We start from the raw sequence: 19353 nt of genomic DNA, 5'->3' as shown, positions 1-19353 counted from the left end.
ATCCCTCCAGTTTGATCCTAAAATTAGCATTTGTCTTCAGGAGACCTCAAGGTTCACAGACATCCTCTATGTTGTTCCAGTTTAGTGCTTTTTAATTTTTTTTTTTTAAGTGATTTTGTTCTTTGGGCTCTCAGGAGCCATACACTTTGTGCATGCAGAGAAGGGTGGTTTGTGTGCTTGCAGATATTTCCCCCTCCCCCTTTTCTGTGGAAGGAAAGGTTAAAAAAAAATTATCTGCTTTTTCTCTGGGCTCAAGCTGCTGTTGTCCTGCCAGCATTGGCATCTCCATCTCTCTCCCAGTGTCTCTGCCATTGCTCAGTCTGGGTACCGCTGCCCCCCCTGTGGGGCTCTGCTCAGCCCATCTGTCCCTGGCTGCCTCACACTTTTCAAATGCCCATTTCTTACACGAAAACTGGGAGTACCTTAAGTTTTCTATTCAAAAATAAATTCCAGTAGATGGAAAAAAACTTGAGATGTCAAGATCCAAATAATCATGTGATTAAAATGGACTTCTACACCAAATCTCCTGTGTATGTATTCCTAGAGCCCCAGGTTGTGGTTGTCAGGTTCTCATGGTGTGGACACCAGGGGACAGGCAGACAATGGGAGCTGGAGTGCAGGCACTGTCTTCTCATCTCAGCTTCCAGAAGTTACAGGAACTGTCTGCAGGTGAAATAGGTGGGAATAATTCTCTTGTAATGAAACTGATGAGCTGGAAGCAGGGAGAGCCCAGGACCAGCCATGGAGGATGGTTTTACAAGAGGCTTGAGTGAGATTTGTGTGGATACAAGGGGCTGGTGGCACTTCAGGACATGCTCCAGTGGGCATGGTGATATAGATCTAGATATTATATTTTACTTTATTTAGGGAAGGATGTTGGTGGTTGGCTGTGGTGATCTTAGAGGTCTTTTCCAACCATGACAATTCTGTGATTCTGTGATATGGCAGCCTTGGCTTTGAAAGGGGGAAGTGGCACATGGGACATTTATCTCCAGAAATGTCACACTGACTTGTTGCATTGGTTGTTCATGAAACTTTCTTCCAGACATCTCATGTGTCAAAACCAGGTGACCTTGAGGTCCCTTGGTAGCTCAGAGAAGGGCAAGCAGCTTCTATGTGAATGCTTTTCAAGCTACATTCCAGGATAAAGTCTAACCTGTGTTTTACTGCTGGGGAGGCCTGGGCACACAGGGGTTTGTTGATGTCTCACTGAGAGACCTGATTTTTGACGCCATCTCCAGATTTCATAGCATCACAGAATGTCAGGTTGGAAGGGACCTCATGGATTATCTGCTCCAACCCTTCTATATTATTGTTTATCTGAGATGTCTCAGCACCATCTCAAGCTGAGACTTAAAACTTTCCAAAGTGGGGGAATCCACCCCTTCCCCTGGGAGACCATTCCAAGGTCTGACTGTCCTCCTGGGGAAAACTTTTCCTCTTGTGTCCCATCAGAATCTCCCCAGGAGCACCTTGTGCCCATTGCCCTTTGTCTTATTCATGGGATTCCTTGTAAATCAGGAGTCTCCATCTTTGTAGCCCCCTTCAAGCACTGGATGTAGTGTGTCTGGCCCCTGCATGCCTGATGTTCTGTTGGATAGATGATTACACTTATTGCACATATTTGTAACTTGTCCACAGGACTCCTTGTAAATCAGGAATCTCCATCTGATTTCTAGCCCCCTTTAAGCATTTAAACATTGTCATAAGGTCTCTCCTAAGTTTTTTCTTCTCAAGGCTGAACAAACTGAGTTTTCTCAGCCTCCTTTGTTACCTTTCCCCAGGTAACAGTGTCAGGGAGGGACAAACCAGACCATTTTCGGGGTTTGCTGTGCCAGCACTACCTGGCAGGGGTTAAGGTGACAAGTGACTGTTTCCATGTTTCTTTGCAGGGTGTCACCTACTGCGGTGAAAGCTCAGCCAGCACCCTCACCATGGCCAATGTCCCGTGGCACCAGGAGGTGGTACACTTTGTCCAGGACTTGGCCAACCTCATCCCTGACTACGAAATCGCGTGTGAGCATGAACACTCCAACTGTCTTCTGATAGCTCACAAGAAGGTGAGGCTGTGCCTCCAGGTGACACCTGGCACTCTGCTTTCTCCACAATCACCTTGGTCCAACACTTTTTCTCTCTAGAGTTAGCTGGATGTTTTCTTCTTTTTTTTTTTTTTTTTTGTTTTTTTTGCAAGGGGTGGGAAACAAATTGCAGATGTAGCAAAAACAGATGTAGCACAAATTGCAGAGAGAGCTGGGGAAGTCCCGAGTCCTGTGAGGAGCTGAGGAGCTGGAGGTGTTGGGTCTGGAGAAGAGGAGGCTGAGAGGAGACCTAATGGCTCTCTTTAACCACCTTGAGGGAGGTGGGAGCAAGGAGGGAAACAGCTGCTTCTCCTTGGTGAACCAGAGGAAACAGTTGGAAGCTGTGCCAGGGGAGGTTCAGGCTGGATGTTAGGGAATATTTTTTCACTAGGAGGGCTGTCAGGCATTGGGATGGCCCAAGGCAGGGGTGGAGTCACCATCCCTGGAGGCATTTAAAAGGCATTTGGAGCTGGTCCCTAAGGACAGGTTTTAGTAGCTGACTGTGGTGTTAGTCAAAGGTTGGACTGGGATGATGGAGGTCTCTTCCAACCTGAACACTCTGTGATTCTGTGGAAGAATTACTAAAGATGCTGCAGGTTGCAGTTGTGTTAACTCACAGAAATCCAGGCAAGAGGCATTGAATGGCTCCAGGAGGGGTTCAGTGCAGGATCTCCTGTGTTTTGTGACATGGGATTTGTGTTTTCAGAAATGCAAGAACAAATCTTGCTGAGGTGGGGGAGCTGGCTTTATTTCTGTATTTTCATGGTGTTTTTCAATGGTTCTAAGAAGTTCCACCAGGATAAGCTGGACTTGTGTTTTATCTCTTCTGCATTTTTGTGATAGCTGCCAGAACTGCAGACCTCCCCTTCCTTCCAACCAGAGTTAAGGTTACATTTTTTGTTCCTCTGGAGAAATAATTTTGGCAAAAGATACGAGTACATGCACATCAACAGAGAATGCTGCAGCTGCTTTTCTTATCAACAGTGCTGAATGTGAGCCAGCATGTGCCCAAAAAGGGCATCAAGGCACCAGCATCCTGGCTGTGGGCAGCAGGAGCAGGGCAGGGATCATCCCCCTGTGCTGGGCACTGCTGAGGCTGCAGCTCCAGTCCTGGGCTCAGTTCTGGGCCCCTCACAACCAGAAGGACATTGAGGGGTTGGAGTGTGTCCAGAGAAGGGAATGGAGCTGGGGAAGGGTCTGGAGCACAAGTCTGCCCAGGAGCAGCTGAGGGCCCTGGGGGTGTTGGAGCAGAGGAGGCTGAGGGGAGACCTTCTGGCTCTCTGCAACCCCCTGAGAGGAGGTTGGAGCCAGGGGGGGTCGGGCTCTGCTCCCAAGGAACAAGGGATGGGACAAGAGGAACTTTTGGCACAACTCAAGTTGTGCCAGGGGAGGTTTAGGTTGGAGCTGGGGAAGAATTTCTCCCTGGAAAGGGTTGTCAGGGCCTGTCCCAGGCTGCCCAGGGCAGGGCTGGAGTCCCCATCATCCCTGGAGGGGTTTCAGAGCCCTGGAGATGTGGGGATGAGGGACATGGGGTGGGGGTGGCCTGGGCAGGGATGGGGGAAGGGTTGGACCTGATGAGCTGAAGGGGCTTTTGCCACCAAACCAATTCTATGATTCTGAGAAACTGTTTAGCAGGACAAATGAAGCAGAAAGAACAGTTGTAGAGATTCTGCACCCTAAGGATGGAGCAGAGGGAGTGGTGCTGCCCTCTGACCCGTGGCACTGCTGCTGTGCTTTGGAGGCCAAACCTCTCTCTGCAGCCTCTGTTTGTGAAATGTTCTGTTTGGAACTTGAGGTCCTCCATAAATACCACCAACACAATCTGAAGTATGAGTAAAGTGCTAAAAAACCCCTATTAATTACTCCTAAAGGATGCAGGATTTGGAAAATATGAGGTACAATTTGGCTTTTTGAGCTGCAGAAAAGCTTAATAGAAAGCTAATAAAATGTGTAATAATGTGCTAGCTAGGCAACTGATGGAGCAGCTACGGATGCTAATTGAGATGATTTTGCTCTTTGCATAATCTTTGCATGTGTTTGCTGCTCACAAGCACTTTCCCATCCCTCACTTCACAGGGGGGACTTGACAGGCCAGGTGATTTGCAGTGCACACAGGCAGGGACTGCTTAAAATCCCCACTTGCAAAAAAGATCTGCAGTATTTTAAATACATGTTTGACAATTCTTTGCATCTCCTTGAAAAGTTCCGTGTGGTTACAAAGCTGTTGCTCCCTTTTGCAGTTTGCAGTTTTTATGGGAACAGCTGGAAAGGAGCAGAGCAAAACAGAATACCTGGCAGTATTTTTGTTTTAACTCACCTTAAATTTGCTTTATTTACAGTCTCAGTCTTGGCTGTTGCCCCTGGCAACTGTTCCTGAGCCAGTCCTTGAATACAAAATATTCTTTTCTGTTGTAAGGTGAAGGGCTCAGGGAAAGAAAGGAAGCAGATTGTCGCCTAAGAATAGATTGATAGCAGCCCAGGAGGAATTCAACAGCTGCTTTGCTTTCCAAAGCCATTAGGAGAGGGTGTCTATTTGGAAATAATCTGTCTTGGTACTAAAATAACTAATAAAAAATAAATTTATGCCTATTAGGTTTAATTCTGAATTTCAGGCTCCAGTGGAGAATAAATTTGTCAGCGTGTGTTATTTGCAGGAAACCTGTGCTCTGGGAACAATCAAACTGCAGTGTGAGTAGCTGCAAAATCAAAGGCATCTTTAAAGAATTAAGGAGTTGTAGAAAGAGGGTAATAAAAATAATTAGGCAGTGTGATTTATTTTGTTGTGTTCTTCTAGGTCTGAGTTTCGAGGTGTTCAGGCAATGCTCGTATTAATTTTAAAAACCACTACGGAAATGCCCAACTGCACAGGAGCCTGGAAATGTCTGAGAAGCCCTGCAGCTTGCATGCAGCCTCTGCTCCTTCAGTTCTGGAGCAGTGATGATGTGAGGAGTAATAGTTCAGGAGTTAGGCTCCAAAGTCTCTTAAGGTCAGGGATTTAGGCAAAAAAAGGGATTTTAGGTAGAGGAAACTGCAGTTTCTATGGCTGGGGTTTCTTGGGAAATCAAGAGGCCATAGAGAGGAGGTGTTGCATGGTTGGGATGCTTCAAGTGTCTTAAAAATCCCCTTTAGACTTTCAAGTATCTTCCCATTAACACATCCCCCTTTTCTCCTTCCTGCTGACCAGAAGTGGGGTCTTGGTGTCCGAGTGTCTCTGCAGTTACAGGTGAGATGTCTGTGAAAGCCTTCAGGACACTGTGACTCCTGGGAAGTGATGTGTCCCACGTAACCTCAGAGAGCTTAGGATCCCAAGAGGGCTTAAAAAGTCTCATACACCAAAACCTTAGAGCAAAATGCTTGGTTTCCAGTTACCCTTCACATAGCCCTAAAAAAATAACATGGAAAACCCCCGCACCTGGCTCACCATGCCCAGAAAAAAACATCTTACTGCTATTCCTATTTTTTTTTTGGCCAACTGGGTATCAGCTTTGTAAGCCTGAAGGACAGGGAAGGGTTGAGTGCAGCTTGGCTTGGTCTGGACTCCCATGGGAGGCAGAGCTCCTCTTCCCTGCCTTTTCCTCATCCCTATCCCTGCTGTGTTGCTGGTTTCCATCTCTTCTTGAGGGCTTCCTTCTACGTTTTGGCTCTTTTGACCTCTTTGATTCTTCTCTTTAGCAATAGTTGCTAAATTCTTCAGTAATTATATTTGCTTCCTAGCAAATCCTATAAGCACCATGGTACAAAAAATCTAATTCATAACAGTGCTTTTGAGCTAATTGACTGAGACATTGAGAGAACAGCAGCTTTATAATCTCACAGTGAATTCAAGTGACCTTTTCCAGAGATAGACCTTAGGTGGCTGCTTTTCCTGAGTTGTAACAAGAAATGTATTCTCAAGATGACCATAAGAAGTGTCCAGGAAAGGGGAATGTGCTGCAGCTGCCTTGCAGCAAAAGGTTTTTTTTGAATGAAAGTCAGCATCTTGGTAATTTCTAGAATAAACCCCTCTGCCTCTCTTTGTTGGATCTGCTTTCTGTGTGTGTTTACTGCCTACTCCATTGTGTTCAGACACTTTCCTGGTAATTATCTCCTATTATGTTCATTTAAATATCCACCTGGCTTCTGCCAGTGAGTTCATTTCCAGCCCCCTTCTCCCTGCACAAGTTTCTCATCAGTGCAGTTTGCAGTGTGTGCTGCTGCTTGGTCTGCCCCTTAGGAAGTCCCCTGGGGGCTTCCCTGCATCTCCCTGGGGGGCTGGGGGTGATTTCTGTGTCCATTTGCCATCTGTGGTACAGGGAACAGTCTTAAAATCCCATCTCGTTTTGGTGTCCTTGGAGGTCTTGGTTAACAGGGGGAAATGAATGGCTGGTGTGGTCAGAGGGGAGGCTGTCATCAAGCCTTCTGCTCTACAAAAAGGAGGTGGAGAGGCTGGAGAGGGTCCAGAGAAGAGCCATGAGGATGATCAGAGGACTGGAGAGGATGAGAAAACTGTCTGTTCAGCCCTGAGAAGAGAAGGCTGAGGGGAGACCTTCTGACCATGTTTAAATGCTTAAAGGGGGCTACAGAGCAGATGGAGACTCCTGATTTACACTGAGTCCCATGGACAAGGGGCAATGGGCACAAGGTGCTCCTGGGGAGATTCTGATGGGACACAAGAGGAAAAGTTTTCCCCAGGAGGACAGTCAGACCTTGGAATGGTCTCCCAGGGGAAGGGGTGGATTCCCCCACTTTGGAAAGTTTTAAGTCTCAGCTTGAGATGGTGCTGAGACATCTCAGATAAACAATAATATAGAAGGGTTGGAGCAGATGGGCCTTGAGGTTCCTTCCAACCTGACATTCTGTGATCCTTTTTGCCTTAATTAATGAATACATCTGCCTTCTCCCAGCAAATCCTAGCTCCATACCCTGGATCCAGATGCCCCTCATGGCCTGGGTGCAGTCTTGTGCCCCAGCCCTCCCCTGTCTCCTCACTTAGGTTAATTCCCAGGTGGATCTTGTCTGCATTAGAGCTGCAATCTCCAGTCTGGGATCCACAAGGACCCAAGACAGGTGCATTGAGGAAGGTCCCCATAATTTAATTTCCCATAACCAAAATGCAGCACTAAGGGTGCCCACGACAGCTGTCATGGGTAGTTTGAACTGAAATGAGTTGGGGAGAAGAGAGGAGCCTGGCCAAGAGTGCTCACCACTCCAGCAACCAAAGATCTTCCCAGCAAAAAGGGAATCAGCCATTTCCTCCACATTGCATTTTCAAGCACTGCCCATGTGTGTACAGAGTGGGTTGGGGGGTGCCCTGAGGAGAATCCCTGGGGGTGGTGATGGATGAGGAGCTCAGCAGGAGCCAGCACTGGGCTCATGCAGCCCAAAGAGCCCAAAGCCCAGCCTGGGATGCAGCAGGAGGAGTGTGGCCAGCCTGAGAGCCCACCTTGGATACTGCTTCAGTTCTGGTGTCCCCACCATGGGAAGGACCCAGATCTGTTGGAAAGAGTCCAGAGGAGGCCACAAAGATGATCCTGGGGCTGCAGCCCCTCTGCTGTGAGAGGAGAGGCTGAGGAGCTGGGATTGTTCAGCCTGGAGAGGAGAAGGCTCTGGGGGAGGGGGACCTTAGAGGTGGGAACGTGCAGGAGGGCCGGAGAGGGACTTTGGAGTGTCCAGCAAGAGGACAGGGGGAAATGGTTTTAAACTGAAGGAGAAGAGGTTTAGACTGGGTATTAAAAAGCAGAACTTTAGTACCAGGGTGGTGAGACTCTGGAACAGATTGTCCTGAGAAGCTGTGGCTGCCCCCTCCCTGGAGGTGTTCAGGGCCAGGTTGGAGGAGGCTCTGAGCATCCTGGGCTGGGTGAGGGGTGCCCCTGGGCATGGCAGGGGGATGGAGGGGATGAGCTCTGAGCTCCCTTCTGACCTAACCCATTCTGTGATTCTGTGTCCTGTGGGGCTGGGTGGGATGCGAAGGCTTCATGTGCACTCTGGCTGTGCTTGCAGAAGGCTCAAGAGGTTGGGTGAAAGGCATTGAAGTTGTTCCATGCTGAGCATTTCATCTATATTTAGGGAGGAAAAGGAAGCACTTAACTACCAGCTGCAGATCAACTAACAGGGGTGATATTAGAGAAAAATAGTCCATCATATTTTATTTCCTTCCTGCCTTCCACAACATTTGGGGAGTGTCACACAGCTGTCCTTGCCACCCAGAGCCCCCATCATGTCCTCTGCCTGCTCACCTGTTGTTACCAAACCTCTGACAGTGCAAGGGGAAAAAACCAACTTGGGTTGCTGCTTCCCCTGAGAAAATCACCAAAGAGGTGCAAATCCCTGTGCCTGCTGCAGCCCCAGGGGAGGGGGGCTGCTCCCCAGGGAGGACAAGGTGTCTCGGGAGCCAAAGAACAGCCAGAGTGCTTGAGAGAGTGCAAAATAAGTTTCCTGAAGATTTTTTATTTCCTTTGTCTCCTTCCAAATAGGAAGATGGCTCTGCTGAGCTTGATCTTTTAGTTATTAAAAGAAGATCCCAGTTAGGCTAAAGTAATCCCTTTTTCATCCATCAGAATTAAAACTGTCTGGATGTAGCCCTGGCTTAATTGGCAGATGAGCTGTTCTGCTCTACAGCAGGTAAGGATTAAAAGAAAAAAAAATCTGCAATAATGAATCTTTTCTTTAGAATAACTCTCCCAAGATTAGATATAATGTAGAGAAGCAAACGAGTGGCAGATGAGGGGACCCATGGGCACCAGGGCCAGGCAGCACTGGCAAGAGTCAGCCTTGGTTTGGTGTCACCTTTTTGCTTTGTTCTCTTGAAAAATGCAGCAGTGAATCCCATTTCCAGGTGCTGGAAGGTGTTTTGGAAAGTGTTTCATCTCCTTTGTGTCTGATAGCTAATAAGCACATATTTGAGTCACTAAGTGTGTACCTACAAGGCTACTTTTAGTTTCCATCAAAAGCTGGTGGGAATTTTCAGTCCAGTGAAGTGCTCACAGCTCCTGCCCGAGGAGCTGCTGAGGGCTTTGAAGCTCTGTTGTTCCCAGGGCTTGTGGTTACTGAACTTATTTTCATTTAGCTCCACAGACATTGGATCAGAGCATCACAGAATGTCAGGTTGGAAGGGACCTCATGGATTATCTGCTCCAACCCTTCTGTATTATTGTTTATCTGAGATGTCTCAGCACCATCTCAAGCTGAGACTTAAAACTTTCCAAAGTGGGGGAATCTACCCCTTCCCCTGGGAGACCATTCCAAGGTCTGACTGTCCTCCTGGGGAAAACTTTTCCTCTTGTGTCCCATCAGAATCTCCCCAGGAGCACCTTGTGCCCATTGCCCTTTGTCTTATTCATGGGATTCCTTGTAAATCAGGAGTCTCCATCTTTGTAGCCCCCTTCAAGCACTGGATGTAGTGTGTCTGGCCCCTGCATGCCTGATGTTCTGTTGGATAGATGATTACACTTATTGCACATATTTGTAACTTAATAACTAGCTTAGTCTTAATTTCTTTCCCCTAAAGCCTGAGGTTACAGCTGGTGATTAGAAAGAAGTTTTAGGTTTTTAACAAGCAACACCACTCTGTTAAGACTGTCTGCAATATGTCTTGTTTTCCTGACTGACTCCACTTCAGTCACTTCCACTGTCAAACAAAGGGAGCCTTAAATAATTGTGAGCCTTAATTAGGTGAGAAACTGCATGTAATAATTTAATGAATTATTTGTTTGGCTTGGAGAGCCTTCATAGTGGCAGGTGGCAAAAACAGTCACTGCAGTTGCATAATGTAAGTGCTGTGCACTACCATTATAGATGATCTATTTAATAATAGCCCTTTGTGAAAGTGCAGAAGCTGTTTTGTTTATTGCCATGATGGGCTGTCTTCAAATTGAAATTAAGGAACTCAGGACTGCAGCCATCACCATAATTTTTCCAGCTGCCTTTTTGTTGTCATGCCCAGGGAAGTGGCTGATGGTGGAGAGCAGCAATAGCAAACCAGTAGCTGGAGGCTGCTGCATCCAGGTCTGGAGTGGTAACTGATTCCCAAGGGATGCACTAGATGTGGCATCATCCTCAGACATGTCCCATGTCAGGTACCAGTGGTCAGGAATGTTTCTAAGTCAAGAAATGTTGGGAAGTGGAGTGGGAAGATGTGATTTTAATTTTCAGAATTCATAAAGGTAAAGACTGGGAGTCAGCTGTGGTGAGAGCAGGGGGAACCTCCCTGTCCTAGGCTGGTGTTGGAGTCAAATCCCTGCAGGCTGTGGGAGCCCAGAGAGTTCATGGAGCCTTCTGTCTGTCCATGGAGGAAATCCAGATGTGTGGGTTACCCTGCTGAACATCTGGCTGTGGCTCACAAAGCCACTCTCTGCAAGCTTGGGGCTGTTTCTTTAGGAGTGAGAAGGGCAACCAAGCTGGGGAAGGGTCTGGAGAACAATTCTCATGAGGGGTGTCTGAGGGAACTGGGGGTTTTTTGAGTCTGGAGAAAAGGAGACTGAGGGGGAGACCTTATCACCCTCTACAACTCCTTGGAAGGAGGTTGTATCCTACTGGGGGTTGGTCTCTTCTGACAAGTAACAAATGACAGAACAAGAGGAAATGGCCTCAAGTTGTGCCAGGGGGAGTTTAGATGGGATATTAGGAAACTTCCCTGAAAGGGTTATTAATCACTGGAAGAAGGTGCTCAGAGAAGTGGAGGAATCACCTAAAGGTGTTCAGAAGCTGTGTTTAGAGATGTTGTGCTTAGGGACATGGTTTAACAGTGGTCTCAGGAGGGCTGGGTTAATGGTTGGACTTGCTGATCCTAAAGGTCTTTTCCAAGAGACCAGTTCTGTGATTCTGTGACAGATAATGCTGCAGCACACCTGGGTCTCTAAGCCTCCCTGGGTCTCTTTCGTGACAAAGAGAAAGAAGGGAAAACAAAAGGAGTGATGGGTGCTAACTCCTGCCCTGCCACAGTTAAAATTAAATTAGCCAGAAGGTTTTATTTCTGTATTCCTTCATGGACACAGGCAGAAGTGAATATCCACACCTATCACTGCAGGAGGATGGAGCTTGAGGTGTTTGGGGGCTGCTGAGTTGTTCCAACTGCTGCCAAAGGCTCAAAGGAGAGGAATGTTTCTACTACAGATTTTTTTTCCCCAAAATACTCCAGTAGAAGCCCTGTAGTGGGCCTGTGTGGGACCAGTGATCTTCAGTGGTCCTGTGAGCTCAGCCAACCCAAGGGCTGCAGGCTGCAGCTGGCAGGAGCTTGGCCAGATACAGGAAAACAAATTTCTGGAGTTTCAGGACCCACAGATCTGTAAGCATGGAATTATAAATAAATACATCTGATAGAACCCTGTGTGCAAAGCCACACTGTCTCTCCAGAACAATTCTGTTTCTCCTTAATACCCAAAGAATATATTGAGGCTCAGCAAAGAAAGTATTTTAAGGAAAGGCACTGAAAAGCAGCCTGAGGATATTCTGACTGCTTCTCCAAAGAGAATTTGAAGATAAGTTTCCTTCACAGGAAAGAATATAACTGGAGTATAGTAGGGTTGATTTTTTAAAAATCTTCTTGTTTTTTTAAGTGCTGAGGCAGTGCAGGAACTGTTGTATTTGCAGACTCTGGATGTGGTTCTTATTATATTATATTTTTCTTTTCTTTTAATTTTGTTTTTGGAAAGCAACCCCACCTGCAATGTTTTTGGAAAGCAAAACCCACAGAATGCATCTTTTAGCCCTGGGTGGCCAAGGCCAGGGGCATGGCTGGTGGTTCCTGGGGCTTGGTTTGTGGGTGGGAGCAGCTGGGAAGTGGCTGTGGGGATGGAGCTGGATCCAGCCCTGCCTTGGAGAGATGGGGAGTGGGGCACCCCAGAGCCCCTTTGAGCTGTCAGCCTGTGTTGCTTGGCTGGGATTTAAACCCCCAGGCAAGGAGAAGCCTTAATCATTTCTGAATGTCTAAGAACACAGCTGGCAGTTGGGTTTAACTTGTTTTTCAGATATAAATTAATTTGTTTTCAGGGATATAAAAGTATGGAATGGGAAGCACTGGAGCTGCTGGCCTTATAAAAGCTGAGTTGCTGAGATTCTGCAAAATGCTCCTTTAATGTCTGATGCTTTTGTGTGAACCTGAGTAAGTGTTGACTGAAACATTTGGCCCAGCCAAGTTTCAGATGCTGGCACTTGTAGTTAAAAAGGCATCAGAGGGGCAGTGGGGCTCTGTGCCTCCTGCAGCTGGAGCACTCACTTCAGACCCTGCTTACCACTGAGGGATTTTTTTTGTCTGCATGGTCTTTAAAACTACACCTAAAACTGCTGTGTTTAACCACAAACCCCTCTGTGTCTGCCTGGGGAAGGATCCATTTGTTGGACAACTCCATCTTCACGTCCTCGAGTAATTCAGGAGTAGCAGCTGTATGACCCAAAGCTCTGCTTTCACCTCCCAGTCCCCTCTCTGCTCCTCAGGGATACAGCTCCAGAAAGGTTTCCATGGATCCTCTCCCCATCAGGGATGACTCTGTCCTTCCCACCCATGGTTTGCTCTGCCAGGATGTGTTCTGCAAGGAGCCCCAGTGGGCTTTGCCCCAGTGCTCTACCTTACTCTTTCCTGTAGCCTGTATCTTTAGTCCTTCTACCTTACTCTTTCCTGTAGCCTGTATCTTTAGTCCTTTCCTGAATTTGTGTTTTTTTTTTTTTTTTTTTTTGGTAAAGAAAGACCAGAGTGAATGGATGAAGAGGAGCCTCTTTTCAGTGTATGTTTATCTGAGAAAAATCTTAATGTTATCCACATTAGGACAAACTAATTGATTTTGGGCTGGCTTCCAGTTTTTAGTGGCAGTGTTCCCTGTGTCACCAGCTCTGTCTCTCTTCTGTATTTTACCCCTTTGTACAAACCCTGGGTTTATTTCTCAGCAGTTATGCGTGTCTGGAGAATGGTGTTAATTGTAACTACTATATTGTCCTCAATAGCTGTGTATATTTTTACACCCCTCCCCTGCCCCCAGAGAGCTGATGCAAATAGGTTGGTAAGAAATCTGTGCTGTGGCTCTGCTTCTTCATGAATGCTGATGGGCTTCTGGAGCAAGAAGCTTCTCTCTCTGCAGTCAGAGCAGCTGTGAACTTACTGCAAAAGATAATTTAAAGAAATTTCCTGTTCAACTCCACTCCTATGAGTTATGAGAGAAAAGGGAGGTGTTAGCCATGCTCTGTTGATGCTCCCAGATAACTTGGCTCTCTATTTTATTCCTGGGTCCTGCTTGTCTTTGCTGTCTGTATATTCATTTTGCTGTAGATGGCTTGAGGCAGTGGCCATGGACAACACAGCCCCAGAAGGGCAGTGCTGACCTTTGAGTCCAGTCATGCCATCCCTTGCAGAGGTGTCCCCTTGCTGTCCCCAGCATCATGCCTAGATCTGCTCATCAGGGCTCGAGGGCCATGACGAGTTTTCTCTTAATTTCCTTTACCTTTTTTTTTTCTCAGAATTAATCCCTGCTTGGGGCAGTGCTCATTGCCCTGGCTGCAGGCTCTGCAGGGAGCTGGTGGGGTTTGCATTGCTGGGCAGGGCTGTAGGGACCCATCACTGGTGTGACCAAAGTCTGGGGATCCTGGGAGCATCAGCTCTGAAGGGAATCATGCAACCCTTGACAGGTTTGTGTTGGAAGGGACCTGAAAGATCACCAAGATCCATCCCTCCTTCATGGGCAGGGACACTTTTCAGTGGGGCAAATTGCACAAGGCCAAGGAAAACGTGTGCTGCCTCCCAGGTGCTGCTTCAGCAAAGCCCTCAGGGAGAGGGAATTTGCCTTTCCAGACAACACAGCCTGGCTTCAGAGCCAGCTGAAGGAGCTTTATTAACTTTTTGCTTTGTTTTGTTTTATGATGCTGGCATAAAAAAAATAAGGGAAAGATTTCAGCCATTTGTCCTTTGTCAGGATATTCATCACCGTAAAAGACTTAACCAGGTGGTGAAAAATTCAATAAAAAACCTGACTGCATTAGGCTGAAATAACCCTGATGGTTAGTGTTAGTCTCTTATGTTGCTGCTGTGAAACTGTTTGAATCTTAAATCTCTTGTTATCTATGGAATAATCACAAAATTGTTAAAATCCAACCTGTAAATCTTGTGGGTGATTGAAGCTGTTCTTCCTCCACCCCGTGTTTGTCTGGTTTTTATTCCTCAGCAGAAGTAATTGCTTTTCCATGGCTCACATTAAGGATTGCTTCCTTGTCTTCATGTTTTATAGCTGTCCTATTGCAGCACTAGAAATATTGATTATTATTTAAGGTGCTTTTGTAATGAATCCCAGGCAGCTTTTGTTTGGTTGTTCTGGTGGGAATTTGGCTGTTCTGGGCTTTGTCACCTTACTCAGGTGGCACCCAGCTACAGGATCTCCATCCTGCCATGAGCAGCATCTGCCTGGGGAGTCAACATAAAATTGTTCCATATCACTTGGTGACCCAGCCAGGGTTCACAGAATCACAGAAATGCTGTGCTTGGATGCTTCAGGATCATCAAGTCCAACCTCTAACTTAACACTGCCAGGACCACCACTACGCCAGACCCCCAACTACTAAGTCTGTATGACCCTTCAGTCCCTCCAGGGATGGAGACTCCACCATTGCCCTGGGCAGCCAGTTCCTGATAACTCTTTTGATGAAGAAAGTCTCCCTACCACCCAACCTAACCCTCCCCTGGGGCACCAAGGCCATTACCTCTTGTCCTGTCACTTGTAACCTCAGTGAACAGATCCTTTCCCATCTCTTTACAGACTCCTTTCAGGGAGTTGTAGAGAGCCCAAGGTCTCCCTCAGCCTCCTTTTCTCCAGGCTGAACAACCCAGCTCCCTCAGTTGCTCCTTGTGCTCCACATGTGCTGTATTCAACCCTGGAGGGTTTTATCCTGGAGGAGAGTAGTTTAGTCCCCAGGGAAGCATATGTAGTACTTACTTAATGCTGAGGTGAGGGAGTGATGGGGGAGAAGGGGGCAGAGGTCCTTTCCCAGGTCACCTCTCAGCATCCCAGGTTGCTGTCAGACCTTGGGCATTGCTGCCTTTGGGCCAGCTCTGCCCTTCTCCACTGGGCACACCTCCTCAAAGCTTTGCTGCGCAGCTCTGGGGGATGGGGACTTGTGGAGACTGGTGTTGGGAGATGGTGTTGGAAAAAAAGATTTTACGTCCTCCCTCTACTGGGCTCACCAAAGGTCACTGACTCCATGTGGTGGATTGGCACAGCATGACAGGAGCCTGGGGAGCAGCAGCTTGCTTCTGAAAAGACAGAAACCATCTGATTGTGTCCCCATGTCACACTCAATTTCTGCCCTCAGCTGAGCTGTGACAGTGTACTACTGGTGTAGCAATATCCAGCAGTGATGCCAGCCCTTCCTGGGATGGTGGGGTCTCCCCACCCATTGCCAGTGAAACCAGCTGGCACCATCCTCTGGCTTTAGGCAGCAAAGCTCTGAGCTGGGGCTTCAGCTAGAAATAGTTCTATCCATCCATCTCCTGCAGGCAATAGAATGCTGGTTTTTGCAGTTTCTAGCTTTTAGCTTCTGGAGGCAGATCCCTCTGCTGGTGTTTGGCTCAGGGGTGGTGGCTGCAGTCCCTCTTCCCAGCTGGTGTGGGTGGTACCAGTATCTCCTGGGGTTCTGGTGCTCTTGCTGAGCTTCTCTTGACCTCAAGGTCAGCAGCTTCTTGCAGGGTCCCACTTTGCTTCTGAGATGAGGGCATCCTGTTGGCTTTCAAGGGAACAGGTTTCAGCAGGTTGCCTGTTCAGCTGAGTTCAAGTCTGGGTGGTTTTTTTGTTCTTTCTGTATTTGTTTCCTTGTAGTTGGCCTCAAGACTCTCTTGGGCCCCATGTGATCTGTCAGGAGTGCTCCAGATCCATCACAGGACCAAGCTCAGCAGCTCAGAGACTGAAGAGCTCTCCATGTGCCACATGTGTTGATGGTTTTGCACCGTCCTAGGGGGTGGAGTTTTTTCCCCTGAATTGCAGCAGGAATTTGCTGAGCATTATTGAATCAGTTCTGGAGAGAGGAAGGAGCCTTATGTGCAGTGTGGTGTGAGCCTCCACACATTGGGATGGAAGTTTGGGTCTCCTGAGCCTGGATCTTGTTTGAGGGCATGGGCTCCTCTGGTATCCCAGAATCATCACAGCTGGAAAAGATCTCTAAGATCACAGAGTCCAACCATCCTCCCAGGTTAAAATAAGCCACTGGAGCATATCCTGAAGTACCACATGTACACATTTTTTTAAATACCTCCAAGGATGGTGACTCCACCTCCATGGGCAACCCGTTCCAGCACCTGACTGCTCTCTGTCTCTTAGTAAATTCTTCTGAATATGCAGTCTCTAAACCTCCCCTGGTGCCACTTCAGGTAATTTCCTTCTGTCTTGTCCTTGTTCTCTTGGTATCCACCTCCCTATACCCTCCTTTCAGGTAGCTGTAGAGAGCAGTAACATCTCCCTCAGCCTCCTCTTCTCCAAACCAAACAATCCCAATGCCCTCAGCCTCTTTTCACAGGAATTGTCCTCCAGACCCTTACCCACCTTGGCTGCCCTCTTTTTCTTTACTTCTGGCCCTGTGTGCTGGAGAGAACACATCACCTTGGGGAAACAGGGCTTCCACCGTCCTGTAGGAAGAATGAGAATCAAGTTTCTTTCTGGGGAAACTTTGTTCCCCACTGCTGTGATTCTGCAGCCTCACATCCCTGCTCCGTGCTCCTGCAGGACTTGGCTGGCATTGCACACATCAGCACCGGCAATGTCTAGCTGTAACATTTTGCAAGTGGCAGCAGTTTTTCCAACCAAAAAAGCTTTTAGTTCTTGGGCAGAAAGTCAAGTGCCATTTTAAATGCATAGCCATTAGGTTCTTGGGAGAAAAACAAAACAAAACCAAAAAAAGGAAAAACAAAACAAAACAACAAAACCAGGGAAGGGAGTCAATCATTTTTCCTTTTTTTTTTTTTTTTTTCTTTTTTCTTTTTTTGGGTGAAGTGCATAATAAGCTCTCTTAGCTCAGATAAATCCTAATTGAGGATTCAGTCAAGGCTGTTGCTAAATTAACAGAGCTGGTCTGGTAGACAAATGCAGCTTCATCTTGTCAAAATAAGTAATTCTTAAAATTCTCACACAGAAAGAAGATTCATGTCATTAAACCTTTTTATCTTCCCCTGTTCCCAAACAAAACCCTTTTCCCCGTTCAAGAATTGCCCAAACTGTCACCACAGGATATGGCTCTGCTATTGCTCTGCTATAATTTTGCCAGGCTGGGGTTTGTGTGTGCCCCAATGGGTTTAGTTGACCTTGGAAAGATCCCTTCATCCAGGGGTACCTGGGTATCACTCTCAAATGGACATGTTTCCTTCAGTTCCTCAAACCACAGCTATTCAGGCATGTGACAAGAGCAGACATGCCAGGGAGGTTGGGCTTTGAGATGAAATACTTGGAAGAAATTCCTTGGTGTGAGGGTGCTGAGCCCCTGTCCCAGGTTTCCCAGAGAAGCTGTGGCTGCCCCATCCCTGGCAGTGTTGAAGGTTGGATGGGGCTTGGAGCACCCTGGGCTGGGGGAGGGGTCCCTGACCATGGCAGGGGAGGTGGGACTGTGGATGGTCTGAAACCCAACCCATCCTCTGCTGCTCCTGCCAGTGTGGGGCTGAAGTGGTGGCAGAGTCAGGTGCTTGGCAGGGTCCAGCAAAGCACCCGACAGTCAAGCTGCCAAGATCACTTGGCAGACAGCACTGAATGACTGAAGCTGTAACATGGCCACTCTGCATCCGCGTGTCTTCTCAAACCTCATGGGTGAAATATAGTGCAGAACAGTAAATTCTGGGTATTTATCCACTTGAATTTCTTTTGGTTTGGGTTGGGTTTTTTCTGTATTGAAGCAGTTATGCTTTTGGGGCTTCTGGCTGCTTTTCCCCTGGACCTCAATGTGGCCAGAAAATTAAAGAAGACTACAGCTTGGGTAACCCCTTGTATATGCACCTGGCTTGTTTTTGTGATGTTTCCTCCTCCCCACTGCTCCCTGTCTCAGGATTATGTTCCTTTTCCTTCCAGTTCAAGAGGGATGGGGAGTGGTTCACCTGGATCAACTACGACCGCTTCCAGGAGCTGGTGAGAGAGCAGGAGGGGAGTGGTGGCTCCAAGACCTTCACAGCACTGGATTACACAGCCAGGACTCCTCCCTGGGCACTCTTTGGGTCCAGGGAAAGGGGATTTGATCCCTTGGAAATTAGATACCAGCGGAAGAACAAAGTGAGAGACATTTCTGGGTGCTGAGGTTAGGTTGGGGCCCGGCCAACTCCTGGCTGGCTGTTGAGATTTTGATCTCCATTTCCAGGCTGACACCAAGTATGAATCTTTTCACCAGGATTTCTGGGACATTTGATATCAAAGAGAAGGGTAAAGCCTTTATTTAACCCTTCCCTCCTGATTTTATGATTTTTTTTTTTGATAAAAAATACTTTAAAATTCTCCATCTTTTATCTCACTTGTGGCACATGCCAGCAGTTGGGGGTCACTGGCAGGGGGTGGGGGTCCCATCCCAGCACCCCAGAGCCTGCTGATGGGGTGAAGACAGGGGGGGATCAGAGGCTGCTGACCCGGGTGCAGCCGTGGTGGGACATGGCACAGGTGGGACACACCAGGGTGTCCCAGCACAGCTGCTCAGATACCCCTGGGGAGCAGACATCCTGGGGGCTCTGGTGCTGCTGTTGCACTGAGTGGGTGCTTCCTGCAGGACCCGTGGGGTGCAGGGGACAGAGCTCAGTCCCAGCCCCACACCTGGCCATGTGGGGTGGCTCTGCACTCATCTGTATTCCAAAAAATATTGGGAGGTGCTCCCGTAGGGCAGGGGGAACAATGGGAGCCAGAGCAGCTCCTGGTGTGGCATTGGTGACAGGGCCACTGGCACTGGCTGCTGGCAGATGCAGCTCCTCTGGGGACAGCACAGAGGGGGACAGTGTTAGTGCCACACGACACAGACACCCAGCACAGCCCTGCCATGCTTTGGTGGCCATCTCTTCAGTGACACCAGGCCATTGGATAGGGCCACCTGCCCTCTGCAAATCCCCCCTTTCCACAGCCATGGGCCTGGGTGGAGGAAGGGGGATGGGGACCATGGTGCAGACACTTGCCCCCCCTGGACACACCTTCTGTCCCCCTGCCCTCAGCAGCTCCCATGTGTTGGGAAGAGGAACCCATAGGTGCCCTCTCACTGGATGAGGCCATTGCTGTGGTCCTGCAAGAGTCACCAAAGAGGGGGCCTGCCAGGGGCTGCTGGGGACAGGGGTTTTGGAACCCCAGGAACTCACCAGGCACTTCTCATGGACACA

At 48.0% G+C, this 19353-nt stretch overlaps 1 protein-coding gene across 1 annotated transcript in view; it reads left to right on the top strand.

Moving 5' to 3' along the window:
- Positions 1-18493, top strand: part of LOC139806142 (S-adenosyl-L-methionine-dependent tRNA 4-demethylwyosine synthase TYW1-like) — a 104328-nt gene extending 85835 nt beyond the window's left edge. Inside the window, exons 15-16 of the mRNA XM_071765357.1 lie at positions 1893-2060; positions 18077-18493. Coding sequence (XP_071621458.1) covers positions 1893-2060; positions 18077-18298 — 390 coding nt within the window. The 3' untranslated portion in view covers positions 18299-18493. The remainder of the gene's footprint in view (positions 1-1892; positions 2061-18076) is intronic.
- The last annotated feature ends 860 nt before the right edge of the window (positions 18494-19353 follow it).

This window comes from Heliangelus exortis, chromosome 21 (assembly GCF_036169615.1).
Source record: "Heliangelus exortis chromosome 21, bHelExo1.hap1, whole genome shotgun sequence".
Classification (NCBI taxonomy): Eukaryota; Metazoa; Chordata; class Aves; order Apodiformes; family Trochilidae; genus Heliangelus; species Heliangelus exortis.
Note: the sequence above shows the minus strand (reverse complement) of the source record. Positions and strands in the feature narration are given on the sequence as shown.